This window comes from Buteo buteo, unplaced genomic scaffold (genome assembly GCF_964188355.1).
Source record: "Buteo buteo unplaced genomic scaffold, bButBut1.hap1.1 HAP1_SCAFFOLD_457, whole genome shotgun sequence".
Taxonomy (NCBI): domain Eukaryota; kingdom Metazoa; phylum Chordata; class Aves; order Accipitriformes; family Accipitridae; genus Buteo; species Buteo buteo.
In genome coordinates this window covers 3174-24071 of record NW_027439608.1, presented here as the reverse complement: position 1 = coordinate 24071, position 20898 = coordinate 3174, and the positions used below count along the sequence as shown (strand labels likewise).

Below are 20898 nucleotides of genomic sequence, written 5' to 3'. Positions count from 1 at the left end.
CCGCGTTTTTCCCGGGCGCCGGGCGCCCCCTGGCGGCCGCAGGGAGGAACGGACGCGTTTGGCTTTTTTGGGGGGGGGGGGGAACTGGTTGGGGGGGGGGCGGCGGACGCAGACGATGGGGCTGCTCTCCCGTAAAAGTCCGACTGGGTTTATTGGGGGGGGGGGGGTCGGCGATGACGTCACGCCGAGAACCGAACCAACCCCCCCACCCCCCCACCCCAAAACCCAAGAAAAAGGGGGGAAAAAACCAAAACCAACCAACCCCCAAAAAAAAGGAAAAATTAATAATAATAATTAATAATAACGATCCTCCCCCGACCCCCCCCCGCCCAGGGCCGGGCCCCCCCCACCGACCCCCCCCCTCGTGTCCCTGGGGGGGGGGGGGGGGATGTCCACGACCCCCCCCCCCCCGCGGCTGGTCCGTGCGTGGGGAGTGTGTGTGTGGGGGGGGTCCGTCCTCTGCGCCCCCCCCCCCCCCGCAGTGTTGGGGGGGGGGGTGTCCCCCAAATCCTTCCAGGCACGGCATGGGGGTCCCATCCCCCCGGCAGGGTGGGGGGGGCAGCATTTCCCCCCCCCCGGGAAGGCACAGCGCAGTTTTTGGGGGGGGGGGGGGGTTTACAGTGGGGTGCTGAGTCCAGAGGGGGGGGTGGTTTTTTTTTTTGGGGGGGGGCGTAGGTCCTGGTGTGTGTCCCCCCCCAAATCCTGGCATACGCACGGCGTACAAGGAGGGTTTTTTTTTTGGGGGGGGGGATGTCACTCCTGTTGTCGGGGACCCCCCTCTGGGGGGGGAGGCGGCGGGGGGGGTCCCCCCCGGGAGGGCGGGGGGGCCGCCCGCAGCGCCTGGATGCGGCGACACTCGGGGCAGACGCGGACGTGGGTGCAGGGGGGGGGTCCCCCCGTGCCCCCCCCCCAATTTCGGACGAGGCGGCGGGGGTCCCCGAGTAAAGTTTCCCGTTGCTGAAGCGCATTTCCCGCAGGGGAGGGGCCTCCTCCGACCCCCCCCCCGGCGACCCCCCCGGCCCGTGCCGGGGGTCTTCGGCGTCGACGGGCGCGCGCCGGTTTGCGGCAGGAGACGGCGTGGCGAAGCTCCCGGAGCATCTCGGTGCACAGCGAGATCTGGGGGGGGGGGGGGGTGTGTTTAATAGGGGGGGGGGGCATCAGCTGGATGCCTGGGCCCCCCCCCCCCCCAGTTCATCCCAGTCACCACCCATCGCTTGGGTCTTCTCCCCACCCAGGGTGGTCCGGCCACGGATGCGTGGGTTGTCGCCCCTCCGCCCCACCTTGACCGCCCCCCCCCCCCAATCTGGTGTCACACACCCCCCCCCCCAGATGCTGGGTTCCCCCCCCCCCGGCCCCCCCCGGACCTCCTCGGTCTCGGCCGAGCGCCGCGTCGACCAGACGAACTCCATGACGGCCACGAAGATGGCGACGATGAGGCCGCAGACGAGGACCACGAAGATGCCCCCGATGTTCTCCATGCCCAACCCTAGGCGACACACATGGGGGGGGACACATTCAGAGGGTCCCGTGTGTCCCCCCCCCCGGCTTCCCCCAGGGGTTTTCTCCCTACCTTTGGCCCGGTGGTCTTCCTCTTTGGGGCAGTGTCCCCCTTCCCACCATTTTCTCTTGAGGATTTCCAGCCGGTTGTTCTCCTGCAGCTGCAGGATGGCCAAGGTGATCTCGTCCCGAAAGGGCGAACCTGGAGGGGGACAGGAGATGGGGTTCCACCAGGTGGTTTTTTTTTTTTTGGGGGGGGGGGAAGGGGGTCAGGCCACCTCTTGCCCTCCCCAACCCCACCCCGGCATCCCCCCGTACCCAGAGGCATGCCGATGCCGTAGCCCTTGGTGTCCAGCAGCCCCCCGATCTGGGTGAGGTTGCAGTTGTGCCGGCGGTGGTACTCGTTCATGGTGGACTCCAGCAGGAAGGCGTACTTGGAGTTCAAGACGCGGGCGATGCCTTCCTCCGTGCTCTTGACGAAGACGCTGGGCTGCTTCGACTGCATGTAGTTCCACATCCGCTGGTAGGTCTGGTACCGCGAGTTCTGGGGGCGGGGGGGGAAGACGGGCATGGGGCGGGGGGGCTGGGTTGGGCTGGCCTGCGTTGAGTTGGGTTGGGCTGCGCTGGGGTGGACTGGGAAGGGGTGGGTTGCTCTGTTGGGTTGGGTTGGTCCAGGTTGGGTTGGGTTGGGTTGATCTAGCTTAGGTTGATCTAGGTTGGGTTGGGTTGATCTGGGTTGGGTTGGGTTGATCTGGGTTGGGTTGGGTTGATCTGGGTTGGGTTAGGTTGGGTTGATCTAGGTTGGGTTGATCTAGGTTGGGTTGGGTTGATCTGGGTTGGGTTGGGTTGATCTAAGTTGGGTTAGGTTGGGTTGATCTAGGTTGGGTTGATCTAGGTTGGGTTGGGTTGATCTGGGTTGGGTTGGGTTGATCTAAGTTGGGTTAGGTTGGGTTGATCTAGGTTGGGTTGATCTAGGTTGGGTTGGGTTGATCTGGGTTGGGTTGGGTTGATCTAAGTTGGGTTAGGTTGGGTTGATCTAGGTTGGGTTGGGTTGGGTTGATCTGGGTTGGGTTGGGTTGATCTGGGTTGGGTTGATCTGGGTTGGGTTGGGTTGATCTAGGTTGGGTTGGGTTGGGTTGATCTGGGTTGGGTTGGGTTGATCTGGGTTGGGTTGATCTGGGTTGGGTTGGGTTGATCTAGGTTGGGTTGGGTTGGGTTGATCTGGGTTGGGTTGGGTTGATCTGGGTTGGGTTGATCTGGGTTGGGTTGGGTTGATCTGGGTTGGGTTGGGTTGATCTAGGTTGGGTTGGGTTGGGCTGATCTAGGTTGGGCTGGGTTGGGTTGATCTAGGTTGGGTTGGCTTGGGTTGATCTCGGTTGGGCTGGGTTGATCGAGGTTGGGTTGGGTTGATCTGGGTTGGGTTGGGTTGATCTGTGTTGGGTTGGGTTGATCGAGGTTGGGTTGGGTTGATCTCAGTTGAGTTGGGTTGGGTTGATCTGGGTTGGGTTGGGTTGATCTGTGTTGGGTTGATCTGGGTTGGGTTGGTTTGATCTAGGTTGGGTTGGGTTGATCTCGGTTGGGCTGGGTTGATCTGGGTTGGGTTGGGTTGATCTGGGTTGGGTTGATCTGGGTTGTGTTGGGTTAATCTAGGTTGGGTTTGGTTGTGTTGGGTTGATCTAGGTTGTGTTGGGTTGATCTAGGTTAGGTTGGGTTGTGTTGGGTTGATCTAGGTTGGGTTGGGTGGATCTGGGTTGGGTTGAGTTGACCCAGGCCAGCTTGGGTTGGGTTAAGTTTGGTAAGCTGGGTTAGGTTGGGTTGATCTAGGTTGGGTTGGGTTGATCTAGGTTGACCCAGGCCAGCTTGGGTTGGGTTAAGTTTGTTGAGCTGGGTTAGGTTGACCCAGATTGGGTTGGGTTGGGTTGATCTGGGTTGGGTTGGATTGAACCAGGTTGAGCCAAGTTGGGTTGGGTTGGGTGCGGGGCCGCAGGATTCGTGGGTGCGCTGCGCCCTACCTGTCCCTCACAGAGCCTCCCCCACGGCCGGGACCTCACCTGGAAGAAGGTCATGGTGGAGCCGGCGTGGATGGTGCCGTACTCGATGTTGGTCTGGTCAGCCAAGTCATCGGCCGACTCGATGGGCACCTCCATCCGCTGCACGGTGAGGAAGGCCGCCAGGTTGGCCGTGTAGGAGGAGATGATGATGAGGGTGAAAGCCCACCTGGAGGAATAGCCCCGGAGCGGGGCGGGGGGGGTGTCGGTGGACATTCTCCGAGGCCAGCTGCCCCGGGGCCGCCCCGACGGACCCCCCCCAGGTCTCACCAGACCCCGCTGACGCAGCGGGTGGAGAGGGCGCGGGGCATGATCTCGGAGCCCTGCTGCATGAAGCCCCCCACGGGGAACCAGAGGCTGTTGCCCAAGGTGTACTGGTTCTCCAGGAGGTTGTGCCGCTCCCGCAGGCAGGGGTGGGGGTTGTACCACTCGTAGGGGCTCAGCCTGGGGGTGGGGAGGGGGACACCATGAGGGACCCCCCCCCGGCCTCCACCCCCCCCCCATGCCCCGGAGACCCCACAGGGTGTCCCAGGACCTCCCTGCACCCCCAAAGCCCATCGTTGACCCAACAGGGTGTCCCTGGAGCTCCTTGTACCCCCCAAACCCATCATCGACCCCACAAGGAGCTCCAGGACCTCCCTGCAGCCCCCAAACCCATCACTGACCCCCCCAGGACTTCTCTGCACCCCCAAACCCCATCATCGACCCCACAAGGAGCTCCAGGACTTCTCTGCACCCCCAAACCCCATCGTTGACCCCACAGGGTGTCCCTGGAGCTCCTCGTACCCCCCAAACCCATCATCGACCCCACAAGGAGCTCCAGGACCTCCCTGCAGCCCCCAAACCCATCACTGACACCCCCCCCCAGGACTTCTCCGCACCCCCAAACCCCATCATTGACCCCACAAGGAGCTCCAGGACCTCCCTGCAGCCCCCAAACCCATCACTGACCCCCCCAGGACTTCTCTGCACCCCCAAACCCCATCATCGACCCCACAAGGAGCTCCAGGACCTCCCTGAACCCCCAAACCCATCACTGACACCCCCCCCCAGGACTTCTCCGCACCCCCAAACCCCATCATTGACCCCACAAGGAGCTCCAGGACCTCCCTGAAGCCCCCAAACCCATCACTGACCCCCCCAGGACTTCTCTGCACCCCCAAACCCCATCATTGACCCCACAAGGAGCTCCAGGACCTCCCTGAAGCCCCCAAACCCATCACTGACCCCCCCCCAGGACTTCTCCGCACCCCCAAACCCCATCGTTGACCCCACAGGGTGTCCCTGGAGCTCCTTGTACCCCCCCAAACCTACCACTGACCCCACGGGGTATCCCGGGACCTCCCTGCACCCCCAGATCCCAGCTGTGACCCCATAGGGGTCCTCCCTGCACCCCCCTAACCCTGGATTTTGGGTACCCACGGTGGGGGGGAAGAATTGGGGGTGCCCCAGGGTCTGGTGGGGGCGAATTTTTGGTGTCACCCAGGGTCTGGGGGGGGGGGTATTTTGGGGTGCCCTTGGGGTCTGGGGGCATTACCCCAAGGGTCTTGGGGAGGGGGGGGGGTATTTTTGGGTGGCCCTGGGGGCTGGTGCTTCAGGTTCCCCCCTGGACCTGGGGGGGGGGGTATATTTTGGGGTGCCCCCCCCCCCCCCTCACCGCGCGGCCAGGAAGAGGACGCAGCTGACGGCCAGGTAGGCGAGGAGCATGAAGAGCCAGACGGCCGGCGAGAAGGGGTCTAGGAAGGAGAAATACCCCGGCTTGCGGCCCTGCGGGGACACGGCGTGAGACCCCCGCGGTGACACCGACCCCCCCCACCCCGTCCCGCTGGGGTCCGTCGTGTGTCCCCCCCCCCATCCCCAGGACCCCCCCCCCTTCCCCGTACCATGTGGACCCGGTAGAGGATGCTGATCCCCAGCGTCATGAAGGGTTTGGAGAAGTCGATCACCTTCTCCCGCTCCGCCGTGATGGTGAAGGCGGCCACCGCCAGGTCGGCTTTCTGCGGGGGGGGGGGGGCAGGCACAAGGGGGACCCCCGAGCGGGGGTGTCAGGTAGCCTCAACTCCCCTAAGACCCCCCCAAAACCTTCCCCAGGGTTACAGAGCCCCCCCAAAACCCTCATAGGATGCCCCTGGGCACCTCCATACATCGAAACATCCATAGGATGCCCCAGGACACCCCCTGTACCCCAAACCCCCCCATAGGCTGCTCCTCAACACCCCTGCACCCCAAAGACCCCATAATCTGCCTCAGGGCACCCCAAATATCCCCCAAACATGCTATAACCTGTCCCAGGACTCCCCCAAACCCCCATAACCTGCCCCGGGACACCCCCAAAACCCCCCAAAATGCACCATAACCTGCCCCAGGACACCCCATAATCTGCCCCAGGACACCCCAAACCCCCCATAACCTGTCCCAGAACACCCCAAAACACCCAAACTCCCCATAACCTGTCCCAGGACACCCCAAAACACCCAAACCCCCCATAACCTGCCCCAGGACACCCCAAAACCCACCAAAACCTGCCCCAGGACACCCCCAAACTCTCCATAAGCTGCCCCAGGACACCCCATAACCTGTCCAGAACACCCCCAAACCCCCAAACCTGCCCCAGGACACCCCAAAAAACCCCAAACCTCCCATAACCTGCCCCAGGACACCCCAAAACCCCCCATAACCTGCCCCAGGACACCCCAAAACCTGCCCCAGGACACCCACAAACCTCCCAAACTCCCCATAACACTCCCCAAACCCCCCATAATCTGCCCCAGGACACCCCAAACCCCCCAAACTTCCCCCAGGACACCCCAAAACCCCCCATAACCTGCCCCAGGACACCCCAAAAACCCCCAAACTCCCCATAACACTCCCCCAACCCCCCAAAACCTGCCCCAGGACACCCCAAAACCCCCAAAACCTGCCCCAGCACACCCCAAAACCCCCCATAACCTGCCCCAGGATGCCCCTGAAATACCAAACCCCCCATAATCTGCCCCAGGGCACCCCAAAACCTGCCCCAGGACACCCCCAAACCCTCCATAATCTGCCCCAGGACACCCCCAAACCCACCCATAACCTGTCCAGGACACCTCCAAACCCCCAAACCTGCCCCAGGATGCCCCCGAAACACCCAACCCCCCCATAATCTGCCCCAGGACACCCCAAAACCTGCCCCAGGACACCCCCAAACCCCCCAACCCCACCATAATCTGCCCCAGGACACCCCAAAACCCCCAAAACCTGCCCCAGGACACCTCAAACCCCCCCATAACCTGCCCCAGGACACCCCCCAAGTCCCCACAGTGGCCCCCCCCCGGCAACAAGTTGCCCCACGTACCCGGTTGATGAGCTCGCCCACCATGCCGGTCCAGGAGCCGTTGGGCTCGGGCGCCCCGTAGAGCCCGTCCTCCACCAGCTTGATGTGGAAGCGGAATTTGAGGAGCCCCGCCAGCTCCTGCAGCATGTCCACGCAGAAACCCTCGTAGCGCTCGGGGCCACCCGCGCCCCCCACCCGCATCACGTAGGGGTTCTCCTGCGGGATGGGGAGGGGGTGGAGGCGTCAGGGTGGGGAACGCGGCTGGGCAGCAAGGGAGAACCCAAGAAGGAACCCCATGGAGATATGGGACCCAAAGGCAATGCCAACGGAGAACCCAAGGAGGAACCCCCTGGAGATATGGGATCCCAAAGGAGATGCCAACGGAGAACCCAAGGAGGAACCCCATGGAGATATGGGATCCCAAAGGAGATGCCAACGGAGAACCCAAGGAGGAACCCCATGGAGATATGGGATCCCAAAGGCGATGCCAACGGAGAACCCAAGGAGGAACCCCATGGAGATATGGGATCCCAAAGGAGATGCCAACGGAGAACCCAAGGAGGAACCCCATGGAGATATGGGATCCCAAAGGAGATGCCAACGGAGAACCCAAGGAGGAACCCCATGGAGATATGGGATCCCAAAGGAGATGCCAACGGAGAACCCAAGGAGGAACCCCATGGAGATATGGGATCCCAAAGGAGATGCCAATGGAGAACCCGAGGGGACCCCAAGGGAGTCCAACAGCTGAAGACCCCAAGAGGACCCCAGATGGAGACTCGAAGGGGACCCCGAGAGGACAGCAGCCGAGACCTCGAGGGGAACCCAATGGAGGTCTCGAGGGGAACCCAATGGAGGTCTCAATGGGACCCCAAAGGAGATCCCAATGGGGACACTCCAACAGAACCCCAGGTGGAAATCCCAAGGGGACCTCGAGTGGATGGTGATGGAGACCCCAGTGGCGACACCCCAACGGGAACTCAAGGAGAACCCAAAAGGAGACCCCAAGGGGATCTCAAGGAGACCCCAAACGGAGACCCCAAGAGGAACTCAAGGAGACCCCAAACGGAGACCCCAAGAGGAACTCAAGGAGACCCCAAACGGAGACCCCAAGGGGATCTCAAGGAGACCCCAAACGGAGACCCCAGCGGATCTCAAGGAGGTGGCGGCGATGAAGATCCCGAAGGACACGCCTCAATGGGAACCCCAGGAGCCCCTGATGGAGACATCCCAAGGGAATCCCAAAGAGGAGCACAGCAGGACCCCCCCCCAAGGAAGACCCCAATAGTGGGACCTGATGGGACCCAATGGACACCCCTGGTGGGACCCCAAACAGAGACCCTTGGGGGGCCCCCAGACCCCCAATGGGAACAGTCCAGTGGAGTCCGATGACCCCCAACGGGGATTGTGGGGAAAACCCGGGGCGGAAAGCAAGACCCCCCCCCAGGACCCCCCCCCCCGGCCCCGCTCACCAGGATGGTGGTGATGATGAGGGTCTTGTTGGCCAAGCTGTCGGAGGCGTTGATGGCCAAGGTGGTGGCGTTCATGGCCAGCGTCCGGTTGGAGTACCACACACCCACCTGGGGGGGGGGGGGGGGGGCGCACAGCACCGGGGTGGGGGGCACAGCGCCGCGATGAGGGGGGGCACAGCACCACGATGGGGGGGCGCACAGCACCACGATGGGGGGAGGCGTGGGGGTCCCCTGGGTGCGGTGGCCGGGGTGCAACGTGGTTCGGTTGGGGGGGAGCAATGGGGGGGGGGGGGGGGGTGTACAACGTGGGTTGCAATTTGGGGGGGGGTCTCACCTCGCGGTGCCCGTCGCGCCCCTTCTCCAGCACGTGGAGGGTGTAGTTCGTGCGCTGCCCTTTGCTGTTGAATTCCACCCGCCCCGTCAGCCCGTCGTACTCTACCTGGGGGGGGGGGGGGGGCAAGGTGGGTGCAGGACCCCCAGAAGAAGACTGACACCCCCCAAAAAAAATTTGGGGGGGATCCCCCCTCAGGGAGACTGAGAGGGTTTGGGGACTTCTAGAGTGGTCTGGGGACCCCTCCAGGACGTTTTGGGGGTCTTTAGGGATATTTCAGGACCCCCCAGGAGGGTTTTGGGGTCCCCAAGGACCTTTTGGGGTCCTTCAAGGCTATTTTGGGAACCCCCCAGGAGGGTTTTGGGGTCCCCAAGGACCCTTTGGGGTCCTCCAGGACTATTTTGGGACCCACAGGAGCTTCCAGGACCCCCCCAAGGAGGGTTTTGGGGTCCCCAAGGACCTTTTGGGGTCCTCCAGGACTATTTTGGGACCCCCCCAGGAGGGTTTTGGGGTCCCCAAGGACCTTTTGGGGTCCTCCAGGACTAATTTGGGACCCACAGGAACTTCTAGGACCCCCCCAGGAGGGTCTTGGGGTCCCTGAAAACCTTTTGGGGTCCTCCAGAACCCCCCCAGGATGGTTTTGGGGTCCCTAAGGACCTTTTGGGGTCCTCCAGGACTATTTTGGGACCCACAGGAGCTTCTAGGACCCCCCCCAAGGATGGTTTTGGGGTCCTCCAGGACCTTTTGGGGTACTTCAGGACTATTTTGGGACCCCCAGGAGCTTCCAGGACCCCCCCCAGGAGGGTTTTGGGGTCCCCAAGGACCCTTTGGGGTCCTCCAGGACTATTTTGGGACCCACAGGATCTTCTAGGACCCCCCCAGGAGGGTCTTGGGGTCCCTGAAAACCTTTTGGGGTCCTCCAGTACCCCCCCTAGGATGGTTTTGGGGTCCTCCAGGACATTTTGGGGTCCTCCAGGACTATTTTGGGACCCCCTAGGAGGTTTTGGGAGTGCTCCAGGAGGGTTTTGGGGTCCCCAAGGACCTTTTGGGGTCCTCCAGGACTATTTTGGGACCCACAGGAGCTTCCAGGACCCCCCCCAGGAGGGTTTTGGGGTCCCCAAGGACCCTTTGGGGTCCTCCAGAACTATTTTGGGACCCACAGGAGCTTCTAGGACCCCCCTCAGGAGGGTTTTGGGGTCCCCAAAAACCTTTTGGGGTCCTCCAGTACCCCCCCTAGGATGGTTTTGGGGTCCTCCAGGACCTTTTGGGGTCCTCCAGGACTATTTTGGGACCCCCTAGGAGGTTTTGGGAGTGCTCCAGGAGGGTTTTGGGGTCCCCAAGGACCTTTTGGGGTCCTCCAGGACTATTTTGGGACCCACAGGAACTTCTAGGACCCCCCCAGGAGGGTTTTGGGGTCCCCAAAAACCTTTTGGGGTCCTCCAGAACCCCCCCCCGGATGGTTTTGGGGTCCCCAAGGACCCTTTGGGGTCCTCCAGGACTATTTTGGGACCCACAGAAGCTTCCAGGACCCCCCCAGCAGGGTTTTGGGGTCCCCAAGGACCTTTTGGGGTCCTCCAGGACTATTTTGGGACCCACAGGAGCTTCCAGGACCCCCCCCAGGAGGGTCTTGGGGTCCCTGAAAACCTTTTGGGGTCCTCCAGAACCCCCCCCAGGATGGTTTTGGGGTCCTCCAGGACCTTTTGGGGTCCTCCAGGACTATTTTGGGACCCACAGGATCTTCTAGGACCCCCCCAGGAGGGTTTTGGGGTCCCCAAGGACCCTTTGGGGTCCTCCAGGACTATTTTGGGACCCACAGAAGCTTCCAGGACCCCCCCAGCAGGGTTTTGGGGTCCCCAAGGACCTTTTGGGGTCCTCCAGGACTATTTTGGGACCCCCTAGGAGGTTTTGGGAGTGCTCCAGGAGGGTTTTGGGGTCCCCAAGGACCTTTTGGGGTCCTCCAGGACTATTTTGGGACCCACAGGAGCTTCCAGGACCCCCCCCAGGAGGGTTTTGGGGTCCCCAAGGACCCTTTGGGGTCCTCCAGAACTATTTTGGGACCCACAGGAGCTTCTAGGACCCCACCAGGAGGGTCTTGGGGTCCCTGAAAACCTTTTGGGGTCCTCCAGTACCCCCCCTAGGATGGTTTTGGGGTCCTCCAGGACCTTTTGGGGTCCTCCAGGACTATTTTGGGACCCCCTAGGAGGTTTTGGGAGTGCTCCAGGAGGGTTTTGGGGTCCCCAAGGACCTTTTGGGGTCCTCCAGGACTATTTTGGGACCCACAGGATCTTCTAGGACCCCCCCAGGAGGGTTTTGGGGTCCCCAAAAACCTTTTGGGGTCCTCCAGAACCCCCCCCCGGATGGTTTTGGGGTCCCCAAGGACCCTTTGGGGTCCTCCAGGACTATTTTGGGACCCACAGGAGCTTCTAGGACCCCCCCCAAGGATGGTTTTGGGGTCCTCCAGGACCTTTTGGGGTCCTTCAGGACTATTTTGGGACCCACAGGAGCTTCCAGGACCCCCCCCAGGAGGGTTTTGGGGTCCCCAAGGACCTTTTGGGGTCCTCCAGGACTATTTTGGGACCCACAGGATCTTCTAGGACCCCCCCCAGGAGGGTTTTGGGGTCCCCAAAAACCTTTTGGGGTCCTCCAGAACCCCCCCCAGGATGGTTTTGGGGTCCTCCAGGACTATTTTGGGACCCCCAGGAGCTTCCAAGACCCCCCCCAGGAAGGTTTTAAGGGTCTTCCAGCAGCTTGTGGGGGCCCCAGGGTGGTTCGGGGCGTTCCGGCCCCCCCTCCTCTTTTGGGGCCCCCCCCTTTCCTCACCATGCGGAGGTAGTTCATGAGGCTGGTGCCGTGGGGCCAGATGCTGGGGGAGGCGCAGGCCAGCGGCCGCCCCCCGATCTCCTGGCTGCGGTTCAGCTCCCGCACGGCCCCCACCACCACGTGCACCGCGTCGAAGAGCAGCGCCGCCGACAGCTGGGGGGGGGACACGGCGGGGACGTGAGGGGTGGGACGGGGGGACGTGGGGGGACATGGGGACGTGGGGGTGGGATGGGGAGATGGGGACATGGGGACGTGGGGGGACATGGGGACATGGGGACATGGGGGTGGGATGGGGACATGGGGGGACAAGGGGACGTGGGGGGACATGGGGACATGGGGGTGGGATGGGGACATGGGGACATGGGGACATGGGGGGACATGGGGACATGGGGGTGGGATGGGGGACACGGGGGGACATGGGGACATGGGGGTGGGATGGGGACATGGGGGGACATGGGGACATGGGGACATGGGGGGACATGGGGGTGGGATGGGGACATGGGGGGACATGGGGACATGGGGACATGGGGGTGGGATGGGGGACACGGGGGGACATGGGGACATGGGGGGACATGGGGGTGGGATGGGGACATGGGGACATGGGGACATGGGGGTGGGATGGGGGACACGGGGGGACATGGGAACATGGGGACACATGGGGACATGGGGACACATGGGGACATGGGGGGACATGGGGACATGGGGGTGGGATGGGGGACACGGGGGGACATGGGGACATGGGGGGACATGGGGGTGGGATGGGGACATGGGGACATGGGGACATGGGGGGACATGGGGACATGGGGGTGGGATGGGGGACACGGGGGGACATGGGAACATGGGGACACATGGGGACATGGGGGGACATGGGGACATGGGGGTGGGATGGGGACATGGGGGTGGGATGGGGGACACGGGGGGACATGGGGATGTGGGGACATGGGGGGACATGGGGGTGGGATGGGGACATGGGGGGACATGGGGACATGGGGGGACATGGGGACATGGGGGTGGGATGGGGGACACGGGGGGACATGGGGATGTGGGGACATGGGGGGACATGGGGGTGGGATGGGGACATGGGGGGACATGGGGACATGGGGGTGGGATGGGGGACACGGGGGGACATGGGGACATGGGGGGACATGGGGGTGGGATGGGGGACACGGGGGGACATGGGGACATGGGGGGAGATGGGGGTGGGATGGGGACAGACGGACATGGGGGGGGGTCAGGGACACATGGGGGGGACATAGGGATGGGGATGGGGACACGGTGGGAACAAGGGGACAGGGGGATATGGGGGTACAAGGGGATGGGGGGACATGGGGAGGGCGGGGGGAGACGGGGGTGGGATGGGGACAGATGGACATGGGGGACATGGGGGGGACATGAGGACAGTGTAAGTCCCAGCTCCTCCAGGTCCGGGGTTCTCCCCAGGTTTTGGGGTCCCCCCTGGGGTTTGAGGACTCCCATGGGGTTTTGGGGTCCTCCCCCAGGTTATCGGGGTACCCTCTTCCCCCAGATGCTTGGGTTTCCCCAAGGTTTTGGGGTCCCCCTGGGGTTTTGGGGTCCCTCCCCTGGGTTTTGGGGTCCTCTCTTCCCCCAGCTCCCCCAGATCCTTGGGTTTCCCCAAGGTCTTGGGGTCCCCCTGGGGTTTTAGGGTCCCTGTGGGGTTTTGGGGTCCTCCCCTGGGTTTTGGGGTCCCTCCCCTGGGTTTTGGGGTCCCTCCCCCGGGCTTTGTTCCCCCCCCTGGGTTTTGGTCCCCCCTCTTCCCCCATCTCCCCCAGATCCTTGGCTTTCCCCAAGCATCTGGGGCCCTGGGGTTTTGGGGTCCCTGTGGGGTTTTGGGGTCCCTCCCCTGGGTTTTGGGGTCCCCCCTGGGTTTTGGTGTCCCCTCTTCCCCCAGCTCCCCCAGATGCTTGGGTTTGCCCAAGGTCTTGGGGTCCCCATGGGGTTTTGGGGTCCCTCCCTGGGTTTTGGGGTCCCTGTGGGGTTTTGGGGTCCCCTCTGAGTTTTGGGGTCCCTGTGGGGTTTTGGGGTCCCTCCCCTGGGTTTTGGGGTCCCCCCTGGGTTTTGGTGTCCCCTCTTCCCCCAGCTCCCCCAGATGCTTGGGTTTGCCCAAGGTCTTGGGGTCCCCATGGGGTTTTGGGGTCCCTCCCTGGGTTTTGGGGTCCCTGTGGGGTTTTGGGGTCCCTCCCCCGGGTTTTGGGGTCCCTCCCCCGGGTTTTGGTGTCCCCCCCTGGGTTTTGGTCCCCCATCTCCCCCCATCTCCCCCAGATCCTTGGCTTTCCCCAAGTTTCGGTGTCCCCCTGGGGTTTTGGGGTCCCTGTGGGGTTTTGGGGTCCCTCCCCTGGGTTTTGGGGTCCCCCCTGGGTTTTGGTGTCCCCTCTTCCCCCAGCTCCCCCAGATGCTTGGGTTTGCCCAAGGTCTTGGGGTCCCCATGGGGTTTTGGGGTCCCTCCCTGGGTTTTGGGGTCCCTGTGGGGTTTTGGGGTCCCCTCTGAGTTTTGGGGTCCCTGTGGGGTTTTGGGGTCCCTCCCCCGGGTTTTGGTGTCCCCCCCTGGGTTTTGGTCCCCCATCTCCCCCCAGACCCTTGTGTTTCCCCAAGTTTCGGCGTCCCCCTGGGGTTTTGGGGTCCCTGCGGGGTTTTGGGGTCCCCTCTGGGTTTTGGGGTCCCTGTGGGGTTTCGGGGTCCCTCCCCTGGGTTTTGGGGTCCCTCCCCCGGGTTTTGGTCCCCCCCTGGGTTTTGGTCCCCCCTCTTCCCCCATCTCCCCCCAGATCCTTGGCTTTCCCCAAGTTTCGGTGTCCCCCTGGGCTTTTGGGGTCCCTGTGGGGTTTTGGGGTCCCCTCTGGGTTTTGGGGTCCCTGTGGGGTTTCGGGGTCCCTCCCCTGGGTTTTGGGGTCCCTCCCCCGGGTTTTGGTGTCCCCCCCTGGGTTTTGGTCCCCCATCTCCCCCCAGATCCTTGCGTTTCCCCAAGTTTCGGCGTCCCCCTGGGGGTTTGGTGTCCCTCCCCAGTTTTGGGGTCCCACCCCTGGGTTTTTTTGGGGTTTTTTTTTTTTGGGGGGGGGGGGTGTCCCCCCTCACCGCGGGTCCGGGGTAGGGGCTGAGCTCGCAGTTCTCGCGCCAGGACATGTTGAGGCTGCGGACGAACTCCAGGTAGAAGGGGTGGCTGGTGTTGAACATGGAGAACCCCAGGACGGTGGAGGGGGCGTCCGCCAGCGCGTCCAGCCGCAGCAGCGGGAAATCCTGGGGGGGGGGGGGGGGGCCCCGGGGGGGGGGCCATGAGAGAGGTCAGGGGGGGTCCCGGCACCATCATGAGGGGTTTTGGGGGGGGGGGGGGGTGTCCCGGCTCACCATGGTGGTCAGGATGTACTTGTAGAAAGCCGACGTCATGCCCAGCTCCGAGGCCTGGGGGGGTTTGGGGGGGTTTTGGGGGGGGGGGAGAGGGGGGGGCTCTGCCCCACGGCGTCCCAGCCCCCCAAGCCCCCAGCCCCATGGCCCCCAGCCCCCCAAGCCCCCAGCCCCATGACCCAAGCTCCCTATGGTGTCCTACCCCATGGTGCAAGACCCCCAAGCCCCCAACCCCATGGCACAAGCCCCCCCAAGCCCCCAGCCCCATGGCCCCCCGACCCCCATGCCCCCAGCCCCCGAGACCCCAGCCCCATGGCCCCCAGCCCCCCAAGCCCCCAGCCCCATGGCCCAAGCTCCCTATGTTGTCCTACCCCATGAGCGCAAGACCCCCAAGCCCCCAGCCCCATGGCCCCAAACCCCCGGGCCCCCAGCCCCCTAAGCCCCCAGCCCCATGGCCCAAGCTCCCTATGGTGTCCTACCCCATGGTGCAAGACCCCCAAGCCCCCAGCCCCATGGCCCCCAGCCCCCCAAAGCCCCCAGCCCCATGGACCCAAGCTCCCCATGGTGTCCTACCCCACAAGCACAAGCCCCCCAAGCCCCCAGCCCCATGGCCCCCAGCCCCCCAAGACCCCAGACCCCCAAGACCCCAGCCCCTCAAGCCCCCAGCCCCATGGACCCAAACCCCCAAGCCCCCAAACCCCCAGCCCCCAGCCCCATGGACCCCAGCCCCCCAAGCCCCCAGCCCCATGGCCCCAAACCCCCAAGACCCCAGCCCCCCAAAGCCCCCAGCCCCATGACCCAAGCTCCCCATGGTGTCCTACCCCATGGTGCAAGACCCCCAAGCCCCCAGCCCCATGGACCCCTGACCCCTGTGCCCCCAGCCCCATGGCCCCCATCCCCCCAAGCCCCCAGCCCTCTAAAGCCCCCAGCCCCATGACCCAAGCTCCCTATGTTGTCCTACCCCATGAGCGCAAGACCCCCAAGCCCCCAGCCCCACGGACCCCAAGCCCCCCAACACCCCAGCCCCATGGTGCCAAACCCCCAAGCCCCCAGCCCCCTAAGCCCCCAGCCCCATGACCCAATCTCCCTATGGTGTCCTACCCCATGGTGCAAGACCCCCAAGCCCCCAGCCCCTCAAGCCCCCAGCCCCATGGCCCCCAGCCCCCCAAGACCCCAGCCTCATAGCCCCAAACCCCCAAGCCCCCAGCCCTCCAAAGCCCCCAGCCCCATGACCCAAGCTCCCTATGTTGTCCTACCCCACGAGCGCAAGCCCCCCAAGCCCCCAGCCCCACGGACCACCCCCCCCTCCCCCCGCCCCGGCCCACCTTGCTGAGGACGAGGTGGGAGACGGAGGCGTTGGCGTCGATGATGATGGTGGTGATCTTGTCGTCGCGGATCTCCTTCAGCAGCGGCGTGGGGTCCTGCGCCTCGTCCAGCATCCGCACCGAGAGGGTCTCGCGGGAGATGAGGAATTGCCGCACCAGCTCCTCCAGCCGCAGCAGGCCTGGGGGGGGGCGGGGGGGGGTCCAGAGGGGGGTGGGGGAGCACCCCAGGGTGCTGCCGGGACCCCCGAGGCGACCGCACGGACCCCAAACCCCGGCGCAGCCCTCGCACCCCGCAGCGTCACCCCTGTCCCTGCGCCCAGCCTTGGGGACCCCCATCCAAATGACCCGTATCCACCCCTGTGCCCCCCCGCATCCCTTTTGTGCCCCCTCCCCACGCCTCGGTACCCCATCCCTCTGCCCCCACGCCCCCTCCCCACACCCTGCATCCCCGTCCCTGCGCCCCCACGCCCCGTCCCCATGGCCTGTGCCCCCTCCCCATGCCCTGGTACCCCCTCCCCACATCCCGGTGCCCCCTCCCCATGGCCCGTGCCCCCTCCCCACACCCTGACGCCCCTTCCCCACATCACGGTACCCCATCCCCGTGCCCCTGGTACCCCATCCCCACGCCCTGCATCCCCATCCCGACATCCTGCATCCCCCTCCCCATGCCCTGATACCCCCTCCCCATAGCTGGTACCCCCTCCCCACATCCCGGTGCCCCCTCCCCATGGCCCATGCCCCCTCCCCACATCCCAGTGCCCCCTCCCCACGCCCTGACGCCCCTTCCCCACATCACGGTACCCCATCCCCGTGCCCCTGGTACCCCATCCCCGTGCCCTGCATCCCCATCCCGACATCCTGCATCCCCCTCCCCATGCCCTGGTGCCCCCTCCCCATGGCCCATGCCCCCTCCCCACATCCCAGTGCCCCCTCCCCATGCCCTGACGCCCCTTCCCCACATCACGGTACCCCATTCCTGTGCCCTGCATCCCCATCCCTACATCCTGCATCCCCCTCCCCATGCCCTGACACCCCCTCCCCATAGCTGGTACCCCCTCCCCACATCCCAGTGCCCCCTCCCCACATCCCAGTGCCCCCTCCCCATGGCCCGTGCCCCCTCCCCACGCCCTGACACCCCTTCCCCACATCACGGTACCCCATCCCCGTGCCCTGCATCCCCATCCCTACGTCCTGCATCCCCCTCCCCACGCCCTGACACCCCTCCCCATAGCTGGTACCCCCCCTCCCATCCCCGTGAGCCCCCCCTGCCCCCACCGCCCCCGTGCCCCCCTACACTCGGCCTTGGCGCAGATGAGGGATGCCGCGGGGTAGCGGAAGCTGCGCAGGATGTGGCCCAGGGCCAGGCTCACGTCCTCGTTGCTGGGGTAGAGGCTGACGGCGGCGAAGCGCAGGTATTGCAGCCGGGGGGTCTCCTCGGGGCCCACCTTGATGTGGGGGATCTGGGGGGGGGGGGGGGGCACTGTCAGATGGGAGGGGGCAGGAAGGGATACGGGGGGATATGGGGATTCGGAGGGATACGGGGAATTTGGGGCGGGGGGGGTCTGGGGGCACAGGGGGATACGGGGGGGGTTATGGGGGACCTATGGGTCACCATCAGCTGGGAGGCACTGGGGGATGTGGGGGGGGCACAGGGGAATGGGGGGGACCTGGGGGTCACCCTCAGCCTGGGGTCACAGGGGGACGGGGGGTCACCACAATGGGGGGGCACGGGGGGGGATACGAGGGGACCTGGGGTCACCATCAATGGGGGGGCATGGGGGAATGGGGAGCACTGGGGGGGGGTCTGAGGGTGCTGGGGGGGGGAATAGGGGGGTCCCGGAGGGGATTTGGGGGGAATGGGGGGTCTGGGGGGGTCCAACCACCCCCCCCCTCACCTCCTTCTCCCCACAGATGTGGCTGACGGTGGAGGCGGCGGCGGGGCTGGACGCGGGACCCAGCACCGAGACGACGCCTTTGGGCAGGATCTGGCACACTGGGGGGGGGGGGGGGGGGCGTGTGGGTGCACGGGGGCCTCGCACGCCCGCCTCGCACGGCTACGCGTCGGACACGCGCGTCGCCCGGCCCCCCACGCCCGGCCGCGCGTCGCACGGCCGCGCGTCGCACGGCCGCGCGTCGCACGGCCGCGCGTCGCACGGCCGCCGTGCGTCGCACGCCCGCCCCGCGCACGCCCTCGTGCCCCCGTGCGCGGGCCCTCGTGCGCTCACTGGTGTCGGTGGTCTCGTACTGGCTGTCGCGCTGCAGCTCGAAGATGAGATGTCGACCTCCAGGCGGGCGCGGGCGGGGGTCCCCAAAATGCCGTTGACGTGCTCCCGCGCCAGCGCCAGCGCCAGCCGCTCCCCCCGCCCGCAGCCTGACCGCTCGTCCAGGATGGCGGCTGGGGGGGGGGGGGGGGGCACAGGATTTGGGGAGGGGGTGGCAACAGCAGCCCCCCCCCCCCAATGTCCCCCTATAGCCCCCCATGTGCCCTCCCCCTGTGACCCCGTGCGCTGTGTCCTCGTATAACCCCACTGTGCCCCCCCCCAGCGCTCCCTAAATCCCCCCTGGGCCCCCCCATGTCCCCATATACCCTCCCACACCCTCCATGACCCCCCATGACCCCATATGCCCCCCATCTCCCCATGACCCCCCATGTCCCCCCATGACCCCCCATGCCCCCATCTCCCCCTGACCCCCCCATACCCCCCATGACCCCGTAAGTCCCCCCATGTCCCCCCACGCTCCCGTACCCTCCATGTCCCCCCATGACCCCGATGCCCCTGTGACCCCACATGACCCCATAAGTCCCCCCATGTCCCCATATGCCCCCCCACGCCCCATACCCTCCATGACCCCCATGACCCCCCCATCTTCCCATGCCCCCCCGTGCCGCCCCTCACCCTCCATGACCCCCCCGACCCCTGTACCCTCCATGACCCCCATGTCCCCACATGACCCCCATGCCCCCCATCTCCCCATACCCCCCATGACCCCCCCATCTCCCCATGCCCCCCCATGCCCCCCCACACCCTCCATGCCCCCCCATGATCCCAAAGTCCCCCCATGTCCCCATATGCCCCCATCTCCCCATACCCCCCTGTGACCCCATATATCCCCCACGTCCCCCCCCGCCTTATGTCTCCCCATGCCCCCCCGTGCCCCCCCTCACCCTCCATGACCCCCCCGACCCCTGTACCCTCCATGACCCCCCCGACCCCTGTACCCCCCACGACCCCCCCTGACCCCTGTACCCCCCACGACCCCCATGACCCCAAAGCCCCCCCCACGCCCCCGTCCCCTCCATGACCCCCATGTCCCCATATGACCCCCATGCCCCCCATCTCCCCATACCCCCATGACCCCATATATCCCCCATGACCCCCCCATGACCCCCCATCTCCCCCTGACCCCCCATGCCCCCCCACACCCTCCATGACCCCACATGACCCCATAAGTCCCCCCATGTCCCCGTATGCCCCCCCACGCCCCCACACCCTCCGTGACCCCCATGTCCCCACATGACCCCCACGCCCCCCATCTCCCCATACCCCCATGACCCCATATATCCCCCATGACCCCCCCATCTCCCCATGCCCCCCCATGCCCCCCTCACCCTCCATGACCCCCCCGACCCCTGTACCCCCCACGACCCCCCCTGACCCCTGTACCCCCCATGACCCCAAAGCCCCCCACGCCCCCGTCCCCTCCATGACCCCCATGTCCCCATATGACCCCCATGCCCCCCATCTCCCCATACCCCCATGACCCCATATATCCCCCATGACCCCCCATGACCCCCCCATCTCCCCATGCCCCCCCATGCCCCCCCTCACCCTCCATGACCCCCCCGACCCCTGTACCCTCCACGACCCCCATGGCCCCAAAGCCCCCCCACGCCCCCGTCCCCTCCAGGACCCCCATATCCCCCGTGCCCCCCTGACTCCCCCCGCCCCCCCCCACCCCCGTGCCCCCCCCCGTGCCCCTCACCCATGCGGAGGGAGGCCAGGCCCTGGCGGCTCCGGGGGGCGAAGGCGGCCACCAGCAGCAGCAGGACCGCGGGCGACGCCGGCATCTTCCCCCGCTCCTCATGGAGAAGGTCGGCCGCGGCCACGCTCGCCGCCTGCGCCCACCGCTCAGCGGGGACCCCCGGGACCCCCCCCCCGGAGACCCCCCCAGCCCTCCCCGTGGCCCCACAACTCTCCCCGGAGACCCCCGAGACCCTGGGAGCCCTCCTGAACCCCTGCGACCCCCCCACGAACCCCTGCCATGGCCCCTGCACCCCTGGGACCCCCCTGTGAACCCCTGGGACCCCCCCATGAACACCCAGGACCCCCCATGAACACCCAAGACCCCCCATGAACACCCAGGACCCCCCCCACGAACCCCTGGAACCCCACTGCACCCCTGGGACCCCCCTCATGAACCCCTGAGACCCTCCCGTGAACCCCTGGGACCCCCCTGTGAACCCCTGGGACCCCCCCCCATGAACACCCAGGACCCCCCATGAACACCCAGGACCCCCCCCCCCGAACCCCTGGAACCCCACTGCACTGCTAGGACCCCCCTCATGAACCCCTGAGCCCCGCCGTGAACCCCTGGGACCCCCCCCATGAACACCCAGGACCCCCCCCCATGAACACCCGGAACCCCACTGCACCCCTGAGACCCCCCCGTGAACCCCTGGGACCCCCCCCACGAACCCCTGGCATGGCCCCTGCACCCCTGGGACCCCCCTGTG

At 65.7% G+C, this 20898-nt stretch overlaps 1 protein-coding gene across 1 annotated transcript; it reads right to left on the bottom strand.

Annotated features, from left to right (window-relative positions):
• Positions 1 to 753: 753 nt before the first annotated feature.
• On the bottom strand, positions 754 to 20338 carry LOC142028488 (glutamate receptor ionotropic, kainate 5-like). Its single transcript, XM_075022320.1, is given in 20 exon segments — positions 754 to 1116; positions 1365 to 1486; positions 1571 to 1699; positions 1816 to 2041; positions 3549 to 3714; positions 3816 to 3989; positions 5203 to 5312; positions 5429 to 5542; positions 6883 to 7077; positions 8334 to 8441; positions 8668 to 8772; positions 11485 to 11637; positions 14572 to 14733; positions 14842 to 14895; positions 16164 to 16342; positions 17458 to 17623; positions 18059 to 18156; positions 18389 to 18437; positions 18440 to 18558; positions 20148 to 20338. Coding segments are annotated over 20 exon segments (2877 nt in total). The 5' UTR covers positions 20233 to 20338.
• Between the last annotated feature and the right edge of the window lie 560 nt (positions 20339 to 20898).